The following is a 24,144-nucleotide window of genomic DNA, read 5'->3' as shown; positions in this document are numbered from 1 at the left end:
TTGTTTCCATAACCCTTTTCTCATGAAAGTGGCCTGACCCCTCTTTTGATGTCTAATGCCTTTCTTCTTGATTCGTACTCTACTGTAACAACTTGACATGATTAAATAGTCGTTTTTCTTCATCAATTTATCGATCACAGTGTAATGGAGGGTCTGTCTCTTCTTCCACCATCTTTTATGGCACAGATATTAATACTTAGAGATTGACACCTGAATATTGACTTAAATATGTGGTATTAATTCACCTGGGCTTTACTTGTATGCATACCAACCTTGGGCAATAGTTGGATTGTTCTTTCAATTAACATTCGTTCCTGATCCTGATAATTTTACTCTGATACTGTGTTTTTACAGGGGAGAGTTTAAAGGGAGAAGAAATATGTGTTCCTTGCACTTTTTAAAAAGGTTTTTACTCTCGCTCTCTGGGAAATGACAGAATAATGTTTATAATAAAAATATGATGGTGGTTGCTCAAAAGGTAGACATGTGAATGGAGAATAAATCACTTTCTCTCACTAAAAGCTCATTATTTTTATCTGTACTTATTATCATTTCCCCTTAAGTATTACACAAGACACTTGAGAGCAATTAATGAAACTTGGTTTACTATCTGGTGATTATTTTTATATCCTGTAAGCTCTTCTCTCCCCCAGTAACTATTGAAAATGGAAACAACGGTTTGGAGAAAATCTTGCTTTGGGAGTGAGAATCAAAGTCTGATTCTGGCTTTATTTTGAGTATGTAGTCTAGACTAACAAGTGATATTAAAAATGATCTAGCATGAAAGTGAGACAGGAGGAAAGCAAAAGGAAATAGAAGAAAGAATTAGAAGACAAAAGGCATTTATAGAGGTATAAATATAGGCATGTACATAAGTAAATATGTTAATATATTATGGTAGGGATATTGGTCTATGTATATATACTTATATGTTAAATATAAAGGTTGCAGATGGATATTGGGCCTCTATTCAAGTCCTGCCTCAATGCAAGAACATTTTGTTTTAATAACCTGGCATTCTGTGATGATTACCTTCCCCGACACGATCGCTGAAGATAAAATGGGTGCATAAGCAAATGTGGTGAAGAAAGCTGATGGTGCCTGGCTATTAGAAGATATAGCATCTGAGGTCTTAAAAGCTTGTAGTTAAACAAGCAGCCATCTAGCAGAGAAGCAACAAAGCCCACATGGAAGAAACAAACCAGCCTGTGTGATCACGAGGTATTGATGGGATCAGGTATCAGGCATCAGAAGATCCAAAACAAATGATCATATTAATTCAAACGAGGTAGGTCATATTAATTCAAACGAGGTGGGTCAGAGTGGAGACCCAAAGCCCATCTGTAGACAATTGGACATCCCTCACAAAAGGGGTAACAAGGAAGGGATGAGCCAGCCAGAGTGCAGCATAGCACTGACGAAACACACAACATTCTTCTTGTTCTTTAATGCTTCCTCCACACCACTATCATGACCCCAGTTCTACCTTAAAAATCCACCTGCTACAGATAAGAGCTCTCAACAAATGAAATCCGAACAATAATGGGAGTAGTGATACCATGAGGGCAGGGGGGAAATGGGAGAAGTTGGAACGATCACAATGATGGATGTATAATTCTCCCCCACCCCCCAGGGGGATGAACAACAGAAAAGTGGATGAAGAGAGACAGTGGATGGTATAAGATATAAAAAGAATAGTAAGTTATAATATAAAGGGGTTCGGGGGGGGCAGATCTGATACCAAGGACTCAAGTAGAAAGGAAATGCTTTGAAAACCATGATGGCAATGCATGTACATATGTGCTTGATAAACTTGATGTATGGATTGTTATAAGAGTCATTCTTCACAGTGCATGAATTATGATGTCTGTTCTGATTATTTCATTTTCAGTGTATAGTTTCTGTCCCCCTTTACATTTTCATCTGTATTTTAAAGTAGTTGTTGAGTGCCTGGTCTCATAAACATGATTAAAAAAAAAAGTTTTCCCTCAGCACCAATATTGGGAGTAGCCATACCAGGAGGGGAGGGTGAAGGAAGGGGGAGATAGGGGAAACCGATCACAGTGATCTACCTATAACCTCCTCCCAGAGGGATGGACAACAGAAAAGTCGGTGAAGGGAGACACATCGGTCAGTGTAAGACATGAAAAAATAATAGTTTATAAATTATCGAGGGTTCATGAGGCAGGGAAGCTGGGGGAGGGAGGAGGAAAAATGAACTGATACCAAGGGCTCAAGTAGAAAGCAAAGGTTTTGAGAATGATGAAGGCAGTAAATGTACAAATGTGCTTGACACAATGTATGTATGTATGGATTGTGATGAGTTGTATGATCCCCAATAAAATGATTAAGAAAAATTTTATTGGCATATAAATCCCATATCATTCATTCAATAGTTTAACCATATTAAAATATTGTGGTTCAAGGTTTAAAGAGTATGTGAAGGCAGTTGTCTCAGAAGATTCTCTATTATTAACCGGTCTAGTGAATCTGGATTTAAAAAAATTGAAGTTCAGTTTCACATTTTCATCCCATTAGTTCAGTACTCTTTTCTTGTAGCCCGGGTCAAAACTGGGTACCACCTGTTTTTTTTCTGGCCTCAGGATAGACTAGGCCCTGGTTTGTGTAAACTTGTTTTTTCTCTGAGTTTTGAGTGAGTCATTTGAGCTGAAAGGAAATTGGTTTGTGAATTAGGATCAGGACAAAGCTGGTTCCCATGAGGAAATAAATCACAGACCTCCAACCATTTCTGACACCGGACAACCCTCCTCCTTGACATTCTCCTCTTGTCTGTCAGGTTTGATAATTCATTGCAGGAGCCAAACAGAACACACAGATTGTACTCAGAGTTATGTCATTTACTAGGGAATTAACCGACTGCACCTTAAGATCAGGTTAGGAAGCATATAGGCAAGATTTGGAAGGCTCCCTCAAAATGGAAAAGAAAGCACATCCTCCCTTCTTCAGCGTATGGCAGCCTTTTCAATTCCTTTTGGCTCCGTGTGCCCCATCCTCGGCCCCCTCAGGACAGACCTCCTGTTGGGTATTAGCCCTGGGCCCTCATGTCCTTAAGGTCACGGTTCTCTGTACGTCTGTATCTCCTGCTTGCAAAAGCAGGTCAGGACTGCCTTTGGCCTCTCCACTGTTAACTGGCTCAGCTCATAGTCAGGGTACAGCAACTTTGTTTAGCTCCCTCAGCTACTTTCCGAACAACAGCAGGTTTTTGCTATCAATGCTGGCAATTTCTTTAGGAGGTTCTCTGTAGGAGGTTCCTTACCTCCTCTTTTCTGCTGTTTCTTGCCTCTGAAAAAGCTTGGTTTTGTTTTTGCTTATTTATGTAAAATTGTTGTCAGTTTCAAGGCATGGCCCTCCTAACAGGACCACAAACTGACCAATCCTATTGCCTGGTTTTACATTCCAGTATTTTCTTAGCAAATCAACTAGTTTCACTACTGCAAGGTGCATAAAATAGACCAATCACAAGACTGATTGCAGTTCAGAATCAGACAAAGAGTATCAAACCATCAAGTTGTTTAGAGCCTACCTAGGAAATATCAGTCAACTGAGACAGAACTAACCCTCTGTGGCAATGAACAATGCAAAAAGCACCATAAAGGAACTAACTTCATCAAGTTGGACATGGCAGCTATCATGATGGACACATTCTGGTGACTCTACTGAGCATATAAATAATTACTCATTTGATACTAGTGTTTATGAATCCATCTAGTTTATCAAAGAAGGGACTCATATGAGCAGTTTCAAAGTTTACACCCTGATCTTTTGAGTATTTATTTTAGTTTGATAATTTTTCAGAAATCTGCTTTGATGAGTTTCAAATCTATCTTCAGGTTTTTTAGGATATTTATATGCTTATTTGGGAGAAATATGAGTGTGATAGTCTGGGTACTTTAGAGAAACAAATTCACAGAAACTCATGTATAAGGGAGAGTTTTATTTAAATGGTAAGTGCACATCAAGAAAAGATCCCAACCCAGTGCTGCCCAAACCCACAAGTCGAACATTAACCTCTATGTCTGACACCAATCCACAAAGTCCTCCTCCATCTCACAAAACACACACTATGATGCCAACTGCAGGAGAAGAGCCAAATCAGTGAAAGTGTAAGCATCTCAGTGGTAGCAGGGATCTCCACACCCAGCACCCAGGGCTGCATTGGGGTAGGTCCATGTGGCTTCTTGGGGATGTCTTGCAGGAAGTGAGCCTTGCCAGCTGAAGCAAGGAACTGGCTAAGGCAACTGCACTCTGGTCCGGCCATCACAAAGCAAGAGACCCGGGAACTCGAAAGGCAGGGCTCATCGAGCCATTTATCCCTCCGTCCTTCAATTAACCCCACATGTGTTTATCAGCCAGGTTGGCACAATAAACGAATCACCTCAATGAGGTAATCTGCTTCCATGAAGGTATACAGCCTTGGAAACCCATGGGATAGTTCTTTGTTTGGTTTGCTCACAATGAGCTAAAATCAACTTGACAGCAGTGGGTATGTGCTTTTTAATGATCTTGAGCACTCAGTTGTTAGATTTAAGATGACATCATTATATGACCCAGTTTTAGATTAGTAGTTTCTGTTTAGGAAGAAGTGGAAGGAGTTATTCTTTTTTTAGGATTCTAAATGGACTGGAAAATATTCTTTATCATTCTGTGTTTTTCATTTATAGAAAATAAAAAGTAATGCCCATGCTATTTAGTTATTTTTATGGATGAGCCTTAACAAAAAACAGTAGTTCCTAAAGTTTATTGCTATGCTAGGAATATGTAATTATCTGGGTGTGGAGATTTCTATTTTTGTGTTGCTCATAGAGCTTCATTTAATTCACAGTCCAAAGTGATCACTATGTGATTAGAAGTGTCTCTATGTTAACTATTTTTGTCGTTTTTTTCTATTCTAGTTTATTGTTTTAACTATTTTATGTGAGAGATTTATATTTTTTTCGTTTTCAGATTTTTCAGCTGCTGAGAGTATAGCTAGCCTGAGCTAAACTCCAACAATTATTTTCATTTTTAAAATCATTTTATTAGGGCTCATACAACTCATATCACAATCCATACATACATCAATTGTGTAAAGCACACTTGTACATTCATTGCCCTCATCATTCTCAAAACATTTGCCCTCCACTTAAGCCCCTGGCATCAGCTTCTCATCTCCCCCCCTCCCTTCCTGCTGTCCCCTCCCTCATGAACCCTTGATAATTTATAAATTATTATTTTGTCATTTCTTACATTGTCCGATGTCTCCCTTCACCCACTCTTCTGTTGTCCGTCCCCCAGGGAGGAAGTCACATGTAGATCCTTGTAATCCGTTACCCCTTTCTAACCCACCCTCCTTTTGCCCTCCCAGTATCGCCACTCACTCTGGTCCCTGAAGGGATCATCCGCTCTGGATTCCTGGGTGTTTCGGTTCCTATCTGTACTAGTCTAAATCCTCTGGTCTAGCCAGATTTGTAGGGTAGGATTGGGATCATGATAGTGGAGGGGGGAGGGAAACATTTAGGAAATAGAGGAAAGTTGTATTTTTCATCGTTGCTACATTGCACCCTGACTGGCTCGTCTCCTCCCTGATACCCTTCTGTAAAGGGGATGTCCAGTAGCTTACAAATGGGCTTTGGGTCTCCACCCCGCACTCCCCACTTCATTCACTGTGTTAAGATTTTTTCTTCTGATGAACCTGATACCTGATCCCTTTGAAAACTCGTGATCGCACAAGTTGATGTGCTTCTTTCATGTGGGCTTTGTTGCTTCTGAACTAGATGGTCGCTTATTTACCTTCAAGCCTTTAAGATCCCAGATGCTATATATTTTGATAACCAGCACCATCAGCTTTCTTTGCCACATTTGCTTATGCATCCATTCGTCTTCAGCAATTGTGTCATGGAGGTGAGCACACAATAATATGATTTTTTGTTGTTTGATGGCTGATAACTGATCCCTTCGGCACCTCGTGATCGCACAGGCTGGTGTGCTTCTTCCATGTGGGCTGTGTTGCTTCTGAGCTAGATGGACGCTTGATTGCTTTCAAGCCTTTAAGACCCAGACGCTCTATCTTTTGATAGCCGGTCACCATCAGCTTTCTTCACCACATTTGCTTATTCACCCATTTTGTGTTCAGCAGTTGTGTCGGGAAGGTGAGCATCATAGATTCCCAATTTAATAGAAAATATTCTTGCATTGAGGGAGTACTGGAGTGGAGGCCCAATGTCCTTCTACCTTAATATTAAACCTATACATGTATGCACATAGATCTATTTCCCCATCCTCATATATAAGTATATTTGCATATGTACATGCTTTTATCTAGACCTCTATAAATGCCCTTTGCCTCCCAGCTCTTTCTTTTATTTCCTTTGACTTTCCTCCTGTCCCACTATCATGCTCAGTTCCCACCTGGGTTTCAGCAATTCCTCTTGGTTACATTACCCTTGATCATGCCCTCCCAGGCTTCCCACACCTTTCTCAACACCGATTTGTATCACTTGTTGTTCCCTTGTCCCTGGGTTTGTTAACACCACTACCTTTCCCCCCACTTCCCTCTGTCCCATATCCCCCGTAACTGTTGGTCCCATTGTTTTCTCCTCCAGATTGTTCATCCAGCCTATCTTATTTAGACAGACCTGTGGATATAATAACATGCACAAAAACAAGACAGAGCAAAACCAAGGAACAATATACAACAAAACCACAGCAACAACAAACCAATGAATAAAAACAAAACACAACAAGAAAGAAGAGCTTGTAGTTAGTTCAAAGATTGTTTCTTGGCCTTTAGGAGTGTTTTCCAGTCCATTCTGTTGGGGCTCCATGCTCTGGTCCTTAATTCCACCTTTAGCATTCCCTGGGGACCTCGTCGTTCCGTACCCTTGCTGTTCTGTTGCACCCCCTTAGTGTTTTGTCTTGGTCTGGCAGGACCAGATCGGGTGTAATTCCCACCTTATGTCTCCGATGTTGTCCCTTGTAGGTCTGTGGGTCAGTGAGCGGTGTCATGTCTCATGGTGGGGCCTGCCATGTGGTCCTCTGTGGACTGGCTGCTCTATGGGAACATTGTCCTTACGGCCTGGTGAGTCAGGATGTGCTCCACTGTCCTCCTCCCCCTTCATCTGCTCCTGTGATCTCCAATCAGATATGTCCCTCTCTTGGGGTTGTAGATTCAATGGCATTCTTTTGAAATAAATTCTTCTGGGGGGAGGCGCAATTGTCCACGTAGTAGTTGGGATTGGGGCCGGCCCCCCACCAACAATTATTTTCATGAATGGAAATCCTTCCTCATTTATGAAGTGCATTCTTTTATCTAAGACTCATAGTAAGGAGTCATACTCTTTTTATGTAAAAGGCCAAGTAGTAAATATTTTCGTTTTTGTGGATGAATACTACGTCTGTTCCAACTATACTCTGCTGCTGTTGTGTGAAATGTGGAATAGACGATATATAAATAAATGAGTTTGGCAGTTTCAGTAAACCTATTTTTGAATTAAAAAAAACCCAAAACCAACCAAAATACTATTTTTCATCAATGAAATTAGAATTTAATAGAATTTTCCTATTTAATAAAATATTAATCTTATTTTCTTCCCCAACTGCTTAAAATGTAAAATCATTTTTAGGTCCTAGACTTTGCAAAAACAGGTGGTATGCTGGTCTTTGGCTGATAACCAATAGTTTAATAACTCCTATTCTGAATAAACCAGTGAGACTTTGGTCTTCCATAACATTGAGTTGTAATCCATACTGAAGGGTATGATTCTTTTTTTTTTTTTTGAAGGCTATAATTCTTGACCTTCATCAGCAAGTGTTTCAAATCCTCACTTTCAGTAAACACGGTTGTTATCATCTGCCGTATTGCAGGTTGTTAATAAGCCTTTCTCCAATTCTGATGCCACACTCTTCTTCATATAATTCAGCTTCTCTGATGATTTGCTCAGCATACCAATTGAACAAGTTTGATAAGAGGATACAGCCTCTTCTGACCCACACCTTTCTTGTTTTTAAACCATGCGTTATGCTCTTGTTCTGTTCACACAACTGCCTCTTGATCCATGTGTAAATTCCACAGGAGCACAATGAGATCTTGTGGAATTCCATTTCTTCACAAGGTTGGCTACAGTTATTACGGTCCACACAGTTGAATGTGTTTGCATCATCAATGAAACACAAGTAAATGTCTTTTTGGTATTCTGTGCTTTCAGCCAAGATCCATCTGACATCAGCAGTGATAACCCTTGTTCCACGTCCTCTTCTGGATCCAGCCTGAATCTCAGAAGTTCCCTGTCAATGTTCTGGTGCAATGAGAGTCCCATCAATGTACATCCAAGCATTGTTGGAAGCTCTTCAGCAAAATTATACTTGGGTTCAATATCAGTAATACTGTTATATAGTTTGAGCATTCTATTAGGTTACCTTTCTTTGGAATGGGCACAAATATGGATCTCTTCTAGTCAGTTGTCCAAATAGAAGCTTCCAAATTTCCTGGCAGCCCAGTGAGTGCCTGCAGTGCTTCTTGAGCTTGCTGAAACATTCCAATGGGTATTCCATCAATTCCTGGAGCCTTGTTTTTGTCTAATGGTCTTTTAATGTAAATAAGATCAAACAATGTTTGTCCATTTGTGATTTTTTCACTTAGCATGATGTCTTCCAACTCCATCCATATTGTGGCAGCTATGAAGACATCCTTTCTCTTACTCACTGAGTTGTCTTCCATTGCATGTATGTGCCACATTTGTTTATCCATTCATTTATTGCTTGACATTAATATCATTTGCACCTTTTAGCTGTTGTCAGTGGTGTGATAATGAACATTTGTATACAAGTACCTATTTGTGTCTCTGCTTTCAAGTCATGTTGGTATATACTAAAGATATGCTATCAAATATTAGGTGATAAGATAGATTTATGTCTAGTTTTTTTCAGGAACTACCACACTTTTCCATAACTGCATTGTCAGTTTGCATTCCCACCAGCAATAGGTACGGTTCCCATTTTTCCACATCCTTGCCAACTTTTTAAAAATTAATCTTAGCCATTCTGATGGCTAAGAAAAATGAGAGTGAAAAGGTTTCTCATTAGGGGTTTGATATGAATCTCTATCATGGCTAATAACACTGAATATTTTTTATGTGTTTGTTGGCCATTTGGTTGGTGGCCATGCGCTTAGGCACAGTGCCACATGGGTCCTTTAGTTTTTGTTCAGTTTTCTGTGTTAAAATTACATTGTTAGGGGAAGTGAAACTATAATTTATTGATCTTTTAGGTACTGATTTTTAATGAATATATTGGAAACAAAGTTGCAAACTAAACAATAGCAATATCTTTATGGGTCTTTCCAGTCCAGGCTCTTTCTTCTCCTTGATTATCAACATTGCTTGGCTGTCTGGCTACATGATACTTTGTTGCATAAAAGTGTTATTTGTATCTTTGAAATTTCTTCTTCTGCTCCTCCTCCCTTTGAAATATATGCTAAATAGCTCTGAATAGTGTTATAATTTGAATAATGGGAAGGCATAAGCCAGCCTAATGCATTATTTTGTTGCCTGTTGTTTTGCACCATTATGTAATGTTTATGCTCCATTCCAAGGTAATTGTTACTTTCTCTGAAGGGTAATTTTTATGCATTCATGTATTTCTTTAGCTGGAGTTATTTTTTTAAAGAATAAAGTATATATTTAAGCATATAAAAGAACTTAATTTATGTTTAATTTTTTCTAGGGCAGCATTGGAAGAAGTAGAAGGAGATGTGGCAGAATTGGAACTAAAACTTGATAAGGTAAGTTTGTTTTTAACTTTCCAAAGCATTATTGTTTCCTATATGATGATTAGTGCCTGCTATACTAGATAGTTTACATTACCTTTTAAAATTATATTATTGTATTTTTGGTGAAAGTTTACAGCAAATTAGTTTCCATTTAACAAATTGGTGATTTGTTTTTTCATTTCAGTAAAGAATTTTGTTGGAATTTTTGTTAGAATTAAATTATATGTATTATAATCTAATGTTCCTTCAAAAATATACATCCCTTTTATTTTTTATTTGTTTTAAATCCTATTGAGAGTAAATGTTACTATTATTCCAGCTTTATGAGAAAATGGATACAAAGAGGCCTTAAAAAGCTTGTTCAAAGCCTTATAGTTGGAAGAGAAATAATTTGAGTCCATATCTGCCTCCCAAACTCACTAGACATCCTTATATAAAAATGTTTCATCTACCTTTTTATTGTTTGCTTATTATCATTACTATTTATTGCAGTTAATATATGGAACAAACTTTTTTGTATTTCAACATTTTTTGCATGTATAATTTTATTTATTTTTTAATCTTAAAAATTTTTTATTTAATAAATCATTTTATTGGGGCTCATACAACTCTTATCACAATCCATACATACATCAATTGAGTAAAGCACCCTTATACATTCGTTGCCCTCGTTATTCTCAAAATGTGCCTTCTACTTGGGTACCTGGAATCAGCTCATTTTCCTCTTTTTTCCCTCCCTCTCTCTCCCCGCTCCCACCTCCCCTATGAACCCTTAAGCATGTATAATTTTAATAACATTACGTTCATCATGTTTTTCTACCATCATGATTGTCCATTTCCAAATGTTTGTCATCCTTAGCAGAAGCTTGGTGTCTGCTAAGCAGTGAGGCCCCCTTTTCTTTCCTCCCACCACCCTGGTAATTACTAGTACTTTGGTATATGCACGCTTGCTTAACAAGCTATTTTATGTGCATGTTATTTTATATTTAATAGATTGCATATATAACCTGATGATTCTTATTATAAATTTAATACATTGCATATATTTAAATTTATTTAATGGACTACATATATAACCTGACTATTTTTATTTATAAATTTGCGTGTGTACAGTTCAAATATAAATGTATATTAAACATTTTCATTTTTAAAACTAACATCAGAAATGCTTCAGACATTTAATAATTGATACCAAGTGGTTATATTTTTATGAGGATAAATGTACATTGATCCCTACTTTCAGTATTAATGATTGATAAGCTTTCTACATCTATGGGGTATCTGCAGTATATCATGCAATGTCTTGAGAGTCAAAAAATCAGAATGAGTAAGCTAGGACTTCTTATTTCAAAAACAATTCTTCAGTGAAATTTATCTTTCAAAAGTTGTAGTCAGGTGCATATATTTGAAGTATCTATTCTGAAATTAATCTCTTATTTATGTAATGATATATTAATTATGTATTCATCTATTTATTGTAATTGGTAGTACTTTTTAAAGCAGTGCTTCTCACACCTTATTATTGAGCATACAAATTACTGAAGGATTCTCCTTCAGTATGTCTGATGTACCTGAGATTCTGCGTTTCTAACCAGATTCTAGGTGATGCCAACCATGGACTATATTTGAGCAACAAGTATGTCAAATTTGTGGCTTATGCTGAAGGTTTTAAAATGTCTTGAAAGCATAGAACATCTATACAAACAAATTTATAAATCAATGTTAAGTGATATCATCGTAATGTAAGTCAAACTCAAACTCAATGGCAGTGAGCTTTTGTTGTTGTTGACTTAGTTGTTAGGTGCCATTAATAGTGAACTTACGTACAATAGAATGAAGCGCTGCCTGGTTCTGTGCCACTCTCACAATTGCTGTTGTCTGTCCTTGGTTTTAGGCACTGTGATAGTTCATCCCTCTAACGGTCGTTCCTCTGGTTGTTGCCTTTCTACAATACACGCATGAGGTCCTTTTCCAGTGGCTGGTCTGATAATATGTCTAAAATATGTCACGTGAAGTCTCACCATCCTTGCTTCTAAGCAGTAATCTGGGTTCCTTTCTTCCCAGACAGATTTGTCTCTTCTTCTGGCAGCCCTGGTACCTTTCAGTATTCTGCACCAGCCACCACAGTTCAAATGTATCAGTTATCCTTTGGTCTTCCTGAATCAGTGTCTGGCTTTCACATGCATATGGAGCACTTCCATTTGATTTGGGCACCTTGGGTGATGTCTTCCGCAAAGTGACATCCTTGCTTTTCAATACTTTAAAAAGGTTTTGTGCAGCAGATGTCCCAGTGTAGTAATATATCTTTTGATTTGTTGTTTGCTGCTTTCATGATTATTGGTTGTGGATCCAAACAAGATGAAATCCTTAACTTCAATACCATTCTCCACTTACCATGTTATTTATTGGTCCATTTGTGAGGATTTTTCTTTTCTTTATATTTCTGTACAATTCATTTACATTTTCATATTGAAGACTGCACTCCTTGATCATTGTCAGCAAGTGCTTTGAGTCTTCCTTGTTTTCAGTAAGCAAGGTTGTGTCATCTATATATTGAAGGTTGTTAATAAGCCTTCTTCCAATCCTGATGCTGAATTCTTCCTCATATCGATTAGCTTCTTTGTTTGTTCAGTCTACAGAGTAAGTATGGTGAATGGATACAACTTTAACATGCACCTTTCCTGATTTTAAACCACATGGTAACCCTTGTTATGTTTGAGTGACTGCCTGTTGTTCTGTGCACAGGTCCTTCATGTGCATGATGGAATGCTCTGGAATTCCTGTGCGTCTCAATATCAAATACACTTCATTCTGATAGTCTCTGATTTCAGCCAAGATCCACCAAACATCAGCAAAAATGTGCTATAGATCTTCTGAATTCAGCTCACATTTATGGACTCTGACTGTTGATGTACTGCTGCAGCCATTTTTAAATTTTCTTCAGTCAAATTTTACTTGCATGTGATATTAATGAAGTTGTTAAATAATTTCTGCATTCTGTTGCTCTACTTTTCTTTGGATGCAATGGGCACACTTAGGAGTTCTTCAGTCAGTTAGTCTGGTAGCTGTCTTCCGAATTTATTGGCATGGACAAGTGCATGCTTCCAGTACTTTATCAGCTGATTGAAGCATTTCAGCCGGGGTCCTGTCAATTGTTGCAGCCTTGTTTCCACTGATCCCTTCAGTGCTGTCCTTCAATGCTAACTGATGAAGTAGCATCCATTCTTGATCTTATGCTACCCCTTGGCCTGGCTACATGCTGACTGGCTCTTCTGGTACAGTAACTGCTTTCCCTCATTGTCTTTTGATGCTTCATGCATAATTTAGTATTTTGCTCATAGAATCCTTCAGTATTGTAACTTGAAGTTTGAATTTTTTCTTCAGCTCTGTCTTCTTGAGATATTCTGAGTATTCTTTTTTTGCTTTTTAAATTCTCGGTTACATATTTCATTATAATATTTTATCTTCTTGAGCTGTCCTTGGAAATTTTTTGTTAAGTTCTTTTACTTCATCATTTCTTCCATTTCCTTTGGCTCTTGCTAACAAACTTGGCCAAGTTATTAAGTAATAGAGCCACATTCAAACTCAGGAAGTTTCAAAATCTCTTACGACATCCACTTTGGTTCTTTCTTTTTTTCCTTCCTTTCTTGTCTTTTTATTTTTTTCTTGTCTTTTTAATGATCTTTTACGTTCTTCCTATATGATCTTGACATCGTTCCACATCTTATCAGATGTTTCATTAATGTTCAATGTGTTAAATATATTCATGAGATGATCTTGAAATTCTGGTGGTGTATACTCAAGGTTGTAATTTGGCTCTCAGGGGTTTGTTATAATTTTCTTCATATTCAGCCTGAACTTGCATATGTGTAACCAATCCCACAGTCAGCTCCTGGCCTTGTTTGACCTGCTGACATTGTACACTCCATTGTCTCTTCTCACAGGTCTAGCCAGTTTGATGTTTGTGTATTCCATTCGGGAAGTCCACGTGGATAGGTGCTTTGGAAGAGAGGCTGGTAATCTGCTTCTGAAAGGTCCCAGCCAGGAAAACATTGCCCAGTGGATTTTTACTCTGCCTGGGTTCATCATGAGCTGGAACTGACATGGATATAACAGTTTTTGCTCTCATTTATAAATCTTGGATGTATACCATATTTTAAATTTTTATAGCAATTCTCTAACTAGAGTGGACAAGTGATATTACTCCTATTTTATAGATGAACATATCAAAGTTCAAGAATTAACACTATGAACTTGTCTCAAGTAATGGTCAAAAGGAGGTACAGAAGCACGGATAGAAGCCGTTTGTTGTATTCTTGATTGGGTCCTGCTCGATGGCAGCACCCTGCTGTGCGAGCACAGGTCACATGGGCATTTTCTGAGGAATGATGGCAAGCGTCCAGCCAAATGTTTTTAAAGCTCAATACTTTTTTGGATAGCATTATTCTTTTGAAATAGTAATTTTCTGCTTAAAATGGTATTTTATCTTAAGTATTAGAAATTTAGTTTTGATTTTCTTGGGGGAAGTATAGGCTTTTCAGGGAATCTATTTGAGGGGTAAGACTTTTTATTTTTAAGGAATTAAAGAGTCATACAATAAATCTACCCTCTTTAGAAACTGGTTAGGCACTTGGTCTCCATGCCAGCCCCCCAACTGCTCATAGAAGAAAGTGTGGCAGCCAGATTTCGTAATCACCGCAGCCTCGGACACCCATATGGCAGGTTCAGTCTGTCCTGTAGGGTCACTTTGAATCAGAGTAGGAAACTTGGATTTGAATCATATAAAACACTTTGTGTGGGTGTTGCTCAAAAATTGTGAAGTATCGAAGCAACTAAAATCCACTGACAGCCTTTTTGTTAGTGATACTGCTTTTATTAGTGGCCATTTTTCTTTTTATGATTTGCTTAAAGATGAGGGAGACTAGCTGAATCTAAAAAGTTTCCTATCTGAAAAAAGTTATTAAAGGATTGGCATTCAGTACTAAAAACTGAAAGTCCTTTCTTTCTACTGAGTCGTTTTCAGCAAAGGGCTACTAAAGACATCTTTTAAAATACCATTTCCCTCAAGTGGAAATTCCAAATTTAATTTAGCATCTTGTATTACTCTAGTTCAAAATTTTACTGCATTCAAATCTGATGTCTTTCTCAATCTCGTGTACTTAGAATTGTGCGGCGTTAGCACGGAGAAGAGAGAGAGCCTAAGAGGAGCAGGACATGGTTGTTTATTGAAGGTGGTGGCCTTATAGGACAAGGGTGGGGGCGGTGGTGCTCGAGACCAGTTGTAGTGATTTCATAACTTTCTGCAGAGCAAGTTCTACCGGTGCTATCATTGTCAATCATGCCGGAAACAAGTTAGCCTAGCCTGATGACTTAGAGTCCATTCTGTTTACAATGTGTGCCACCAGTAGTTCGTTCTTTCTGGTGCCATTGCTGTGCTGGGTCCAATTATTTACCCATGCCACAAGGGGTTCCGGTATTTTGGCAGCATCCTGAGTACCATGGTTGCCATTAAGATACAGATTTTGTGCCTGACACATCCTCTCACCGTTTGTGAAGGCACTTCCCGTTCGATCCAGCGAGCTCACGTGTTACCCAAAGCTCTTTTTCTGACACTGCACTGCTTCTTGTACATACTTAAACTTTTATCATATACCTGTCATAGTTAATAACCCAACTTGGGGGAAGGGCACCTGGGCTCTACTACTTACTGACTCAGATAAGTTTCTTAACACTTTTGTGTTTCATGTTTTTTGCATTACATCTTGCAAAATGGGAGCAACAATATTTACCTGTCCCCTAGGTTTATTCATAGAAGATGAAATAGTACATGTACAGTATCTAACATGACTACAAATGTTAATGAAAGAGTTGATCTCTCTGCAACAGACTTTAGCTCTTTAAAGTCAGAGAAAACGTTTTTTTTTTTAAAATCATTTTATTGGGGTTCTTACAGCTCTTAGCACAATCCATACATACATTCATTGTGTCAAGCACATTTGTACATATTTGCCATCATCCTTTCAAATATATTTTCTTTCTACTTGAGCCCTTTATATCAGCTCAAGGGGTGAGTATTGGTGTTACATGTTGATCATTGTGATCAGTTCCCTATTTCTCCCTGCACCTTCCCCCTACCATCCTGGTATGGCTAGCCTCATTATTGGTCCTGAGGGGTTTATCTGCCCTGGATTCCCTATGTTGTGAGTTCTTATCTCTACTACTGTATATGCTCTGGTCTAGCCTGATTTGTAAGATAATTGTGGGGAGGAAGCATTAAAGAACTAGAGAAAAGTTGTATGTTTCATCGGTGCTATACTGCACCCCTGACTGGCACGTCTCTTTCTTGTGTGAATCTTCTGTGAGGGGATGTCCAATTGTCTATAGATGGGTTTTGAGTCCCTACTCTGCCCTCTCCCTCATTCACATTGATATGACTTTTTGTTTTGGGTTTTGATGCCTGGTACCTGAAATTTGAAAACTTTTAATCTATTTGCTTTTGAATGATCTAATTTGACAAATAAATAAAACTGCTCATGGTACAACATTCAAAGATTCAAAAAATATGGACCCCTTTGAAAAATTAGTGATCTTTTAATTCCTGCCCGTAGCCATACAGATTCATTGCTAGAGGTAGCCCCCGAACCAGTGTACTGAGTGTCCATCTAGAGCAGCGGTCCTCAGCCTGTGGGTCACAACCCTCTCACAGGGGCTGTCCAAGACCATCGGAAAGCACAGATTTTGATGGTCTTAGGAACCGAGACACCGCTCCTCTGTCTGTCTCCAGGCGGCTGCCCACATTCAGGTACCCGGTGTGAAGACTGTTACCCATGCTAAACCATGCTTCAAGACAAAATTTCATTTATTTGTCACTAGAAATAAATATTTCACAATATATAATTACATATTGTTTTTGTGATGAATCACTATGTTTTAATTATGTTCAATTTATAACAATGAAAATACATTCTGCATATCAGATATTTAAGTTACAGTTCATAACAGTAGCAAAATTACAGTGATGAAGTAGCAACAAAAATAATGTTATAGTTGGGGGTCACCACCCCATGAGGAACTGTGTTCCAGGGTCGTGGCACGAGGGTGGTTGAGAGCTGCTGCCCCAGGGACTGTGTAAGGCTTTACAAGAGGACATGCTTATGTGTGTATGCACTCATCTTCCAGCCCTCAGAATGTATCTGGGAGGATGCTTCCCTGGTAATATTTATAGAGCTTGCCTCATTCTGTGTAATGGCTGCATTGGCTTTCATTGCCCGAATACATCATAATTTATTTATCCTGTTGCCTTCTAATCTAAGATGGACACTTAGATTGCTTCCAATATTTTACCGTGGCCCCAACAAATGCCTTTACGTGTGTCTAAAATGCAAATATATCTCTGTGATTGATTTTGCCATGTGAAATTCCTAGGTGAGAGGGTAGGTGCTTTAGATTTTGGCAGCTCTTTCTAAATTGTCTTCCCTGGAAACTTTACCATTTTACACTTCCACCAGCAATGTCTGGGAGTGCTTGTTTTCCCATACCTACTTCCTCCAGAACAGCTTGTTATCAGACTCTATTCTTTGGTCTTATTTAAAAGAAAAAAAGGGCATAATTTGCACTTCTCTTATTATGAATGAGATTGAACAACTTTTCATGGCTTCCAACGACACATGTATTAACTTTTATGGGAATTATTATATATATCCTTTACCATTTTTTCTGGACTAAAAATTATTTATATAACCTTCTTTATAGTAAAGATATTAATAGAGTGAATTTTCATTGCTTATATTTTTAGCCTATATTGTCATTTGTCTTGTCTAAGTTTATTGTTGTTCTTTTGCAGAATTGCATTTTTTTTGTAGAAATGCTTATTTACACGTAGCTGAATTTTATCTTTTGACCCCTGTTCTATGGTTTTAGAGTTTACCATACTCACAAAGACTTTTCTCACCTGAGGATTAGAAATCATATTACTTCCTGCCTTCTCATGGTTTAATTTTTTATGTTTAAATCTTCATTTGACCAGAAATTGACTTGTGGTTTGGGATCTGGCTTAGTCTCATCTCTCCCTCCTTCTAGCTGGCTGTTTGTTTGTCCCTCTGTCATTTATTTGATCTCCCACCCCTTGCTGGAATATTACTTTCACAAAATGTTGTGTTACTGGTACCTGTTTCTTGACACTATTCTACTCCAGTGATGAGTTTTTTTCTTCACATCCATTAGCAGATACTCATTACTGTTTAATATTTAGGCCATTACACTTAAAATCATTTTACTGGGCGCTCGTATACTTCTTATCACAATCCATACATCCATCCATTGTGTCAAGCACATTTGTCCATTTGTTGCCATCATCTTTCTCCAAACATTTGCTTTCTACTTGAGCCCTTAATATCAGCTCCTCATTTTCCCCCTCCCTCCCTTTTCCTCCCTTCCTCCCCCTTCCTCCTCCCTCACGAACCCTTAATGATTTATAAATTATTATTATTTAGTCATATCTTACACTGTCTGATGTCTCCTTCCCTTCACCCACTCTTCTGTTGTCCGTCCCCCAGGGAGGAGGCTATATGTAGATCCTTGTCATCGGTTCCCCCTTCCCTCCATCCTCCTCATATTGCCACTCTCAGCACTGGTCCTGAAGGGGTCATCTGTACTGGTTTCCCTGTGTTGCCAGATTTGTAAGGTAGAATTGGGATCATAATAGTGGGGGGAGGAAGCATTTAAGAACTAGAGGAAAGTTGTATGTTTCATTGTTGCTACATCACACCCTGACTAGCTGGTCTCCTCCCTGCTACCATTCAGGAAGGGGTATCCAGTTGCCTACAGATGGTCTTTGGGTCTTCACTCTGCAGTCACCCTCATTTGCAATGATATGACTTAGGCCATTATACTTTATCAATATTTTTATGCTTATTCCTTTATTTTTAATTAATTTTTATGCTTGTTACTTTAGTTTTGTAAGTTTTAAAACTCTTTTCTTTGGTAATTGACAAGTTATTTAAGAGACTCGCTCTGTCATCCTTCTTCAAAGTGGGTTTCAGGGAATGCTGGTCCTATGACATGTTTCCTCCAAAGCTGATACCATGGATAACTGTTTTTGGGAAATGTTGAATATTGTACTTTCTGTCTTGAATTTATAATGTACATTATTCTGTCAAAAATTCTTATGATGTCTTAGCAATAAAAATGTCTCTTTAGAGGAGCTGATACCAAGGACTCAAGTAGAAAGCAAATGTTTTGAGAATGATGATGGCAACATATGTACAAATGTGCTTGACACAGTGGATGGATGTATGGATTGTGATAAGAGTTGTACGAGCTCCCAATAAAATGATTTTAAAAATGTCACTGACTTTTAAAGTCCAAAATTTCTTCAACTTCCTTGATCACAGTATTCTTATTTTGGTACAGAATATTTCTGCAGGATATTCTGTAGAGTAAATGTTGGGAAACGACCTATGATCAGGTCTTTTTTTAACCTCTTGTTTATAACTCACTAATCTGGCTAATGCCCCCTACCTATCCCATCCTTAGTTTATTTTAAAACTGTTTGTGGTAGGTGGCTGTTTTGTGACTGCTGGGTCACAAGATCCATTAGGTTTTTTTTGGGGGGTGTCATTTGTCCATCTTTTGGTACTTTGTTGACTGTGATGACCACTTTTTTGTTTTTTCTGCCCTTCCCTGTAGCTCTTTAGTTTCATTTGTAGGGTCTTTTTATTTGCTTACCTTTGATTTCTGTCTAGGTTACACATTGATACTTTAACTATTTGCTAAAATCTTTGCCCACTCCTCCTTTTCGAGTTTCAGATCTCTGGTTTCAGTTGTCTTTGGTAGACCTTCCATTTGGCTTATCTCATAGGCCCTTCTAGCTCAGGCCTGACGTGGTTAAAACAAGAAACCGTTGTGTTAGCCCTTGTGATGGCTTAGTTTGTTTGAGTTAGCATCTTGTGGCAGATGTAGCCTCTGTAAGGGCTCAGGGAAAGCTTGGTAAGCAGTGTGTAGGCTGGATTTCAGCACCTGTTTTTCTCCTTGGCAAAGAACAGTTTGCCCAAGTGTGTAGGATGCTCAACAGCAATTCATGCTTTTATCTGTCCTCTCCTTGTTTACTGATGTAGTTCAGGCAACAGCTTGGTTTTTATTATTCCAAACTTCTTATCTTTATTTCTCCCTTGTTCAGGTCACCATTCTAAAATGAATCTTATCAGTTCACCTACTGTCTTTGATTTCTTCCAAAGACCTTAGCATTATGTGTACTAGATTTTTCCCTCCCCTAGAAATAGCTAGTGTATACATTTTTAATATTTTATTTAAAAAAAAAATTTCATTGGGGACTCTTATAGTTCTCACCACAATCCATACATCCATCTTTCGGGTCAAGCACTTTTGATCATATGTGCCATCATCATTTCCAAAATATTTTCTTTCTACTTGAGCCCTAGGTATCAGCTCCTCAGTTTTCCCCTCACTCCCCCATAAATCCTTGATGAATTATAAATTATTATTGTTTTTATATCTTATTCTGTCTGCTGTCTCCTTTCAGTTGTTTGTCCCCCTGCAGGGTGTGTGGATTATATGTCCATCATTGTGATTGGTTCCCTCTTTCTCCCCCACCTTCCTCTTCCCCTCCTGGTATCACTGCTCTCATTATTGGTGCTCAGGGGTTTATCTGTCCTGGATTCCCTGTGTTGTGAGCTCTTATCTGTACCAGTGTACATGCTGTGGTTTAGCCAGATTTATAAGGTAGTATTGAGGTTATGATAGTGGGGGGCGTGGGGAGGTGGTGAAGGAAGCATTCAAGAACTAGAGGAATGTTGTATGTTTCTTGGTACTATACTGCACCCTGTCTGGCTTGTCTCTTCCTTGTGACCCTTCTGTAAGGGGATGGCCAGTTGTCTATAGATGGGCTTTGGGTCTCCACTCCACCTACCCACCCCTCCCCCATTCACATCAATATGATTTTTGGTCCTGGGTCTTTGATGCCTGATACCTGATCCCATCAACCACTCAGGATTACACAAGCTGGTGTGCTTCTTCCATGTGGGCTTACTTGCTTCTCAGCTAGATAGCCACTTGTTTATTTTCAAGCCTTTAAGACCCCAGATGCTCTATCTTTTGATAGCCAGGCACTGTCAGCTTTTATCACATTTGCTTATGCACCCATTTTGTCTTCAGCAATCATGCCAGGGAAGGTGAGCATCACAGAATGCCGGGTTATTAGAACAAAGTGTCTTTGTGTTGAGGGAAGACTTGAGTAGAGACCCAATGTCTCTCTGCTGCCTTTATATTTAACAGAAGTATATGCACATATTTCTATTTCCTTATCATTATATGTAAATATATTTACATTTGTACATGCCTGTATTTAGACCTCTATTCATGTCCTTTGCCTCATAGTTCTTTCCTCTTAGTTCCTTTTACTTTCCTCTTGTCCCACTATCATGTTTGGCCTTCATTCAGGTTTTAGTCATTCCTCTTGTCTACATTGCCCATGATCAAGCACCACCAGGCATCCTACTCCCTCCTCACCATAGATTTTAGATCACTTGTTCCCTGTCCCTGTGTTTGTTGACAACCTCCTTTCTTTCTGCTGCCTCCCCCTCTCCTCTGCCTCCCCCTCCTCCCCCTCCACTCCCCCCTCCCCCGGAACCTTCGGTCCTGTTGTTTTCTCCTCTGGATTGCTTATGCCGCCTATCTTACCTACATAGACATGCAGCCCCCATGCGTTCATACTCTACCAAGTACTTACTACCTGTGTCCATTTAAGCTCCTAGGACCTTAGCACAGTGTCTTACTGGAGTAATGTCTTCCTACTATCCTCATCTGATGGACTGAATTCTAGTGTCCCTCTACTCTTATCTCACACATGGCTGACTGTCATAGTTGTGTTCATGCCAGATAGGATTTATCCGCTTGTCTGCTGGTTAGAATAAGAGCTCCTCAAGGACAGAGATTGTTAAAAATCAAAAGAACAGAGATTGTTTTACATTTCTGTTGCTCCCCACCCCTAGAGGAACATTGTTCTCTGATGCCCTTTGGGGTTGTCTAGCATTTCTCTGGCCTCTTTTTGGTGCCCTCCTTGTCACCGGTCCCCATGCCCTCCCCTGCTTTGTTTAGAGTAGCTCCACTTTTACGTCGTTGTGTTTTCATATTTGCCTTTCATGCAAGATTTTGTTTGAAGAAAATGTTTAGGGTCTGAAAGGAAGGAAGGAAGATTGAGGGAAAAGAAAAAGTGAACAGGAAGGGAAGAGGACAAGGGAAGATAAATAGAGGATGAGGGTCAGCTCAGTGTCTTGGAGAACTATTGTTTGACTCTGTTCAGTTAACGGCTTTGATAGGCTGCTATTGAAGTGACTGCATGATGAATGCACCAGTTTTTGTTCTCAGCACACCACCATTTACAATACTTTCCCTCAGCCCGCAGGCTCTGCTGAGCTACTTACCCTTTCTTCCTTCTAGGGTGTCGTAATGAATATTTATACGGTTAATGTATAGGATCGAATGGAATTGACACAGGAATTGTTATCTAGAATAGAACCTAGCCTCTAAGTCCCATTCTGTGAACTCTGGTACAATTCTCCTATGAATTTGCTTCATAAACCCAAGGGAAAAAATTAACAATTTTTTATTTAGTGTATTTTAGGTGTTTTTTGTTTATTTAAAAATTATTTTATTGGGGGCTTATACAACTCTTATCACAATCCCTACATACATCCTTTGTATGTCAAGCACATTTATACATTTGTTGCCCTCATCATTCTCAAAACATTTGCTTTCTACTTAAGCCCTCGGTATAGCTCCTCATTTTCCCCCTTCCTCCCTGCTCCCCCTCCCTTATGAACCATTGGTACTTTATAAATTATTATAATTTTGTCATGTCTTACACTGTCTGATGTTTCCCTCCCTTCACCCACTTTCCTGTTATCTGTCCCCCAGGGAGGAGGTTATATGTAGATCCCTATAATCAGTTCCCCCTTTCTACCCCACCTTCCCTCCACCCTCCGGCTTCAGTGCTGTCCTCTAAAGTAAATTCTTCTGGGGGTATTTTAAATGTTTTTGATGAACCAAACTTTTATTTTAGTTATGTTCACTCATTGGTTAATGTTAACACTTTTTCAGCTAAGTCACTTGTAAAATTTTAAAAAATTCAATTATATATACATATATATTTTTTATTATTTTTTTCTTTCTTCAGCTTGTGAAGCTCTGTATTGCGATGATTGATACTGGAAAAGCCTTTTGTGTTGCAAATAAACAGTTCATGAATGGGATTAGAGACCTGGCGCAGTACTCCAGTAATGATACTGTGGTTGAGGTTAGTATTATTCAGATTACAACCTAAAATGATAAAGGCCATAAGACACTAAAGTATGTATGCATATATATGTTTTTGTTAATGAATTGTATATATTGAAAGATAAAGGCTGTTTATCAGGAACCCTGGGTAACAGCACCCAAGCTACAAAGGCAGTTTAGCAGGTGCTTGGCTCATTTACTAACATGTAATTTTATTTACAGTTCTAGTATAGTGGTGTAGAAAAAATACTCTCTTGAAGCTGCTACCTTGCTTAACCATGGTTTTCTTACATCACTAGAAGTTGGTCATTGATTTGCAGTAAATATCTAGCACCACTCCTAACCAGGGTCCTGTTGCTTCAGCCACTTCACTAAGTTTACTTGCTTCTAGGTGTGCTGGAGCATCTACCAGAGGACAGGAGCAGGATCATGCCTACTAGTAGCGTCTCACTGGGGCAAGTGGAGAGCATTAGCCTATTAATACATCTCTGGGGCTATTCAGGCAAGTTCTGCTCAGCCACGTATGCCAGGTTAGCCTAGAGCCCTTGCTGTATTATGTTCTATTTTGATGTTTCCTTCGTGAAGAATAAGAACTGATAAAGAAATGGATGCAGTTTGATAACTGCTTTATCACAGTTGCCTAAATGGGAATATTGGTACACTCATTTTTACCTTGAAGCTTATATATGTCATTCTTATTTGTTACCATAACACTATTGGTAGGACTCTATATTTTATAACATATTGATACTTCACCTCTCAGCAGAGCATGCTTAGGAGGTAGTAAGATTGTCATTGGAAATAAATGTTGTTACTTATAATATCAGAAAGGTCCTATCTATGCTGAAATCACATTTTTGTGGCCTATTTTAGTAACTCTTAATGACTTTTTTGTTTGTTTCTTTCTCGTAGACAAGTTTGACCAAGTTTTCTGACAGTCTTCAAGAAATGATAAATTTTCACACAGTAAGTGTCAGTAAGTAGGTGTTATTATGACCATAATACAGTATTTTATATAATGCCAAGTTGGAATTCTCATTCTTGGGTAACATGCTGTTTAGTTAACCAAAAACCAAACCCCCTTC

At 38.6% G+C, this 24,144-nt stretch overlaps 1 protein-coding gene across 1 annotated transcript in view; it reads left to right on the top strand.

Annotated features, from left to right (window-relative positions):
* Window positions 1-24,144, top strand: part of ACAP2 (ArfGAP with coiled-coil, ankyrin repeat and PH domains 2) — a 141,436-nt gene that overhangs the window by 40,899 nt on the left and 76,393 nt on the right. Inside the window, exons 2-4 of the mRNA XM_075556235.1 lie at window positions 9,721-9,778; window positions 22,959-23,078; window positions 23,972-24,025. Coding sequence (XP_075412350.1) covers window positions 9,721-9,778; window positions 22,959-23,078; window positions 23,972-24,025 — 232 coding nt within the window. The remainder of the gene's footprint in view (window positions 1-9,720; window positions 9,779-22,958; window positions 23,079-23,971; window positions 24,026-24,144) is intronic.

This window comes from Tenrec ecaudatus, chromosome 8, assembly GCF_050624435.1.
Source record: "Tenrec ecaudatus isolate mTenEca1 chromosome 8, mTenEca1.hap1, whole genome shotgun sequence".
Classification (NCBI taxonomy): Eukaryota; Metazoa; Chordata; class Mammalia; order Afrosoricida; family Tenrecidae; genus Tenrec; species Tenrec ecaudatus.
This window is presented reverse-complemented; position numbering and strand designations above follow the sequence as displayed.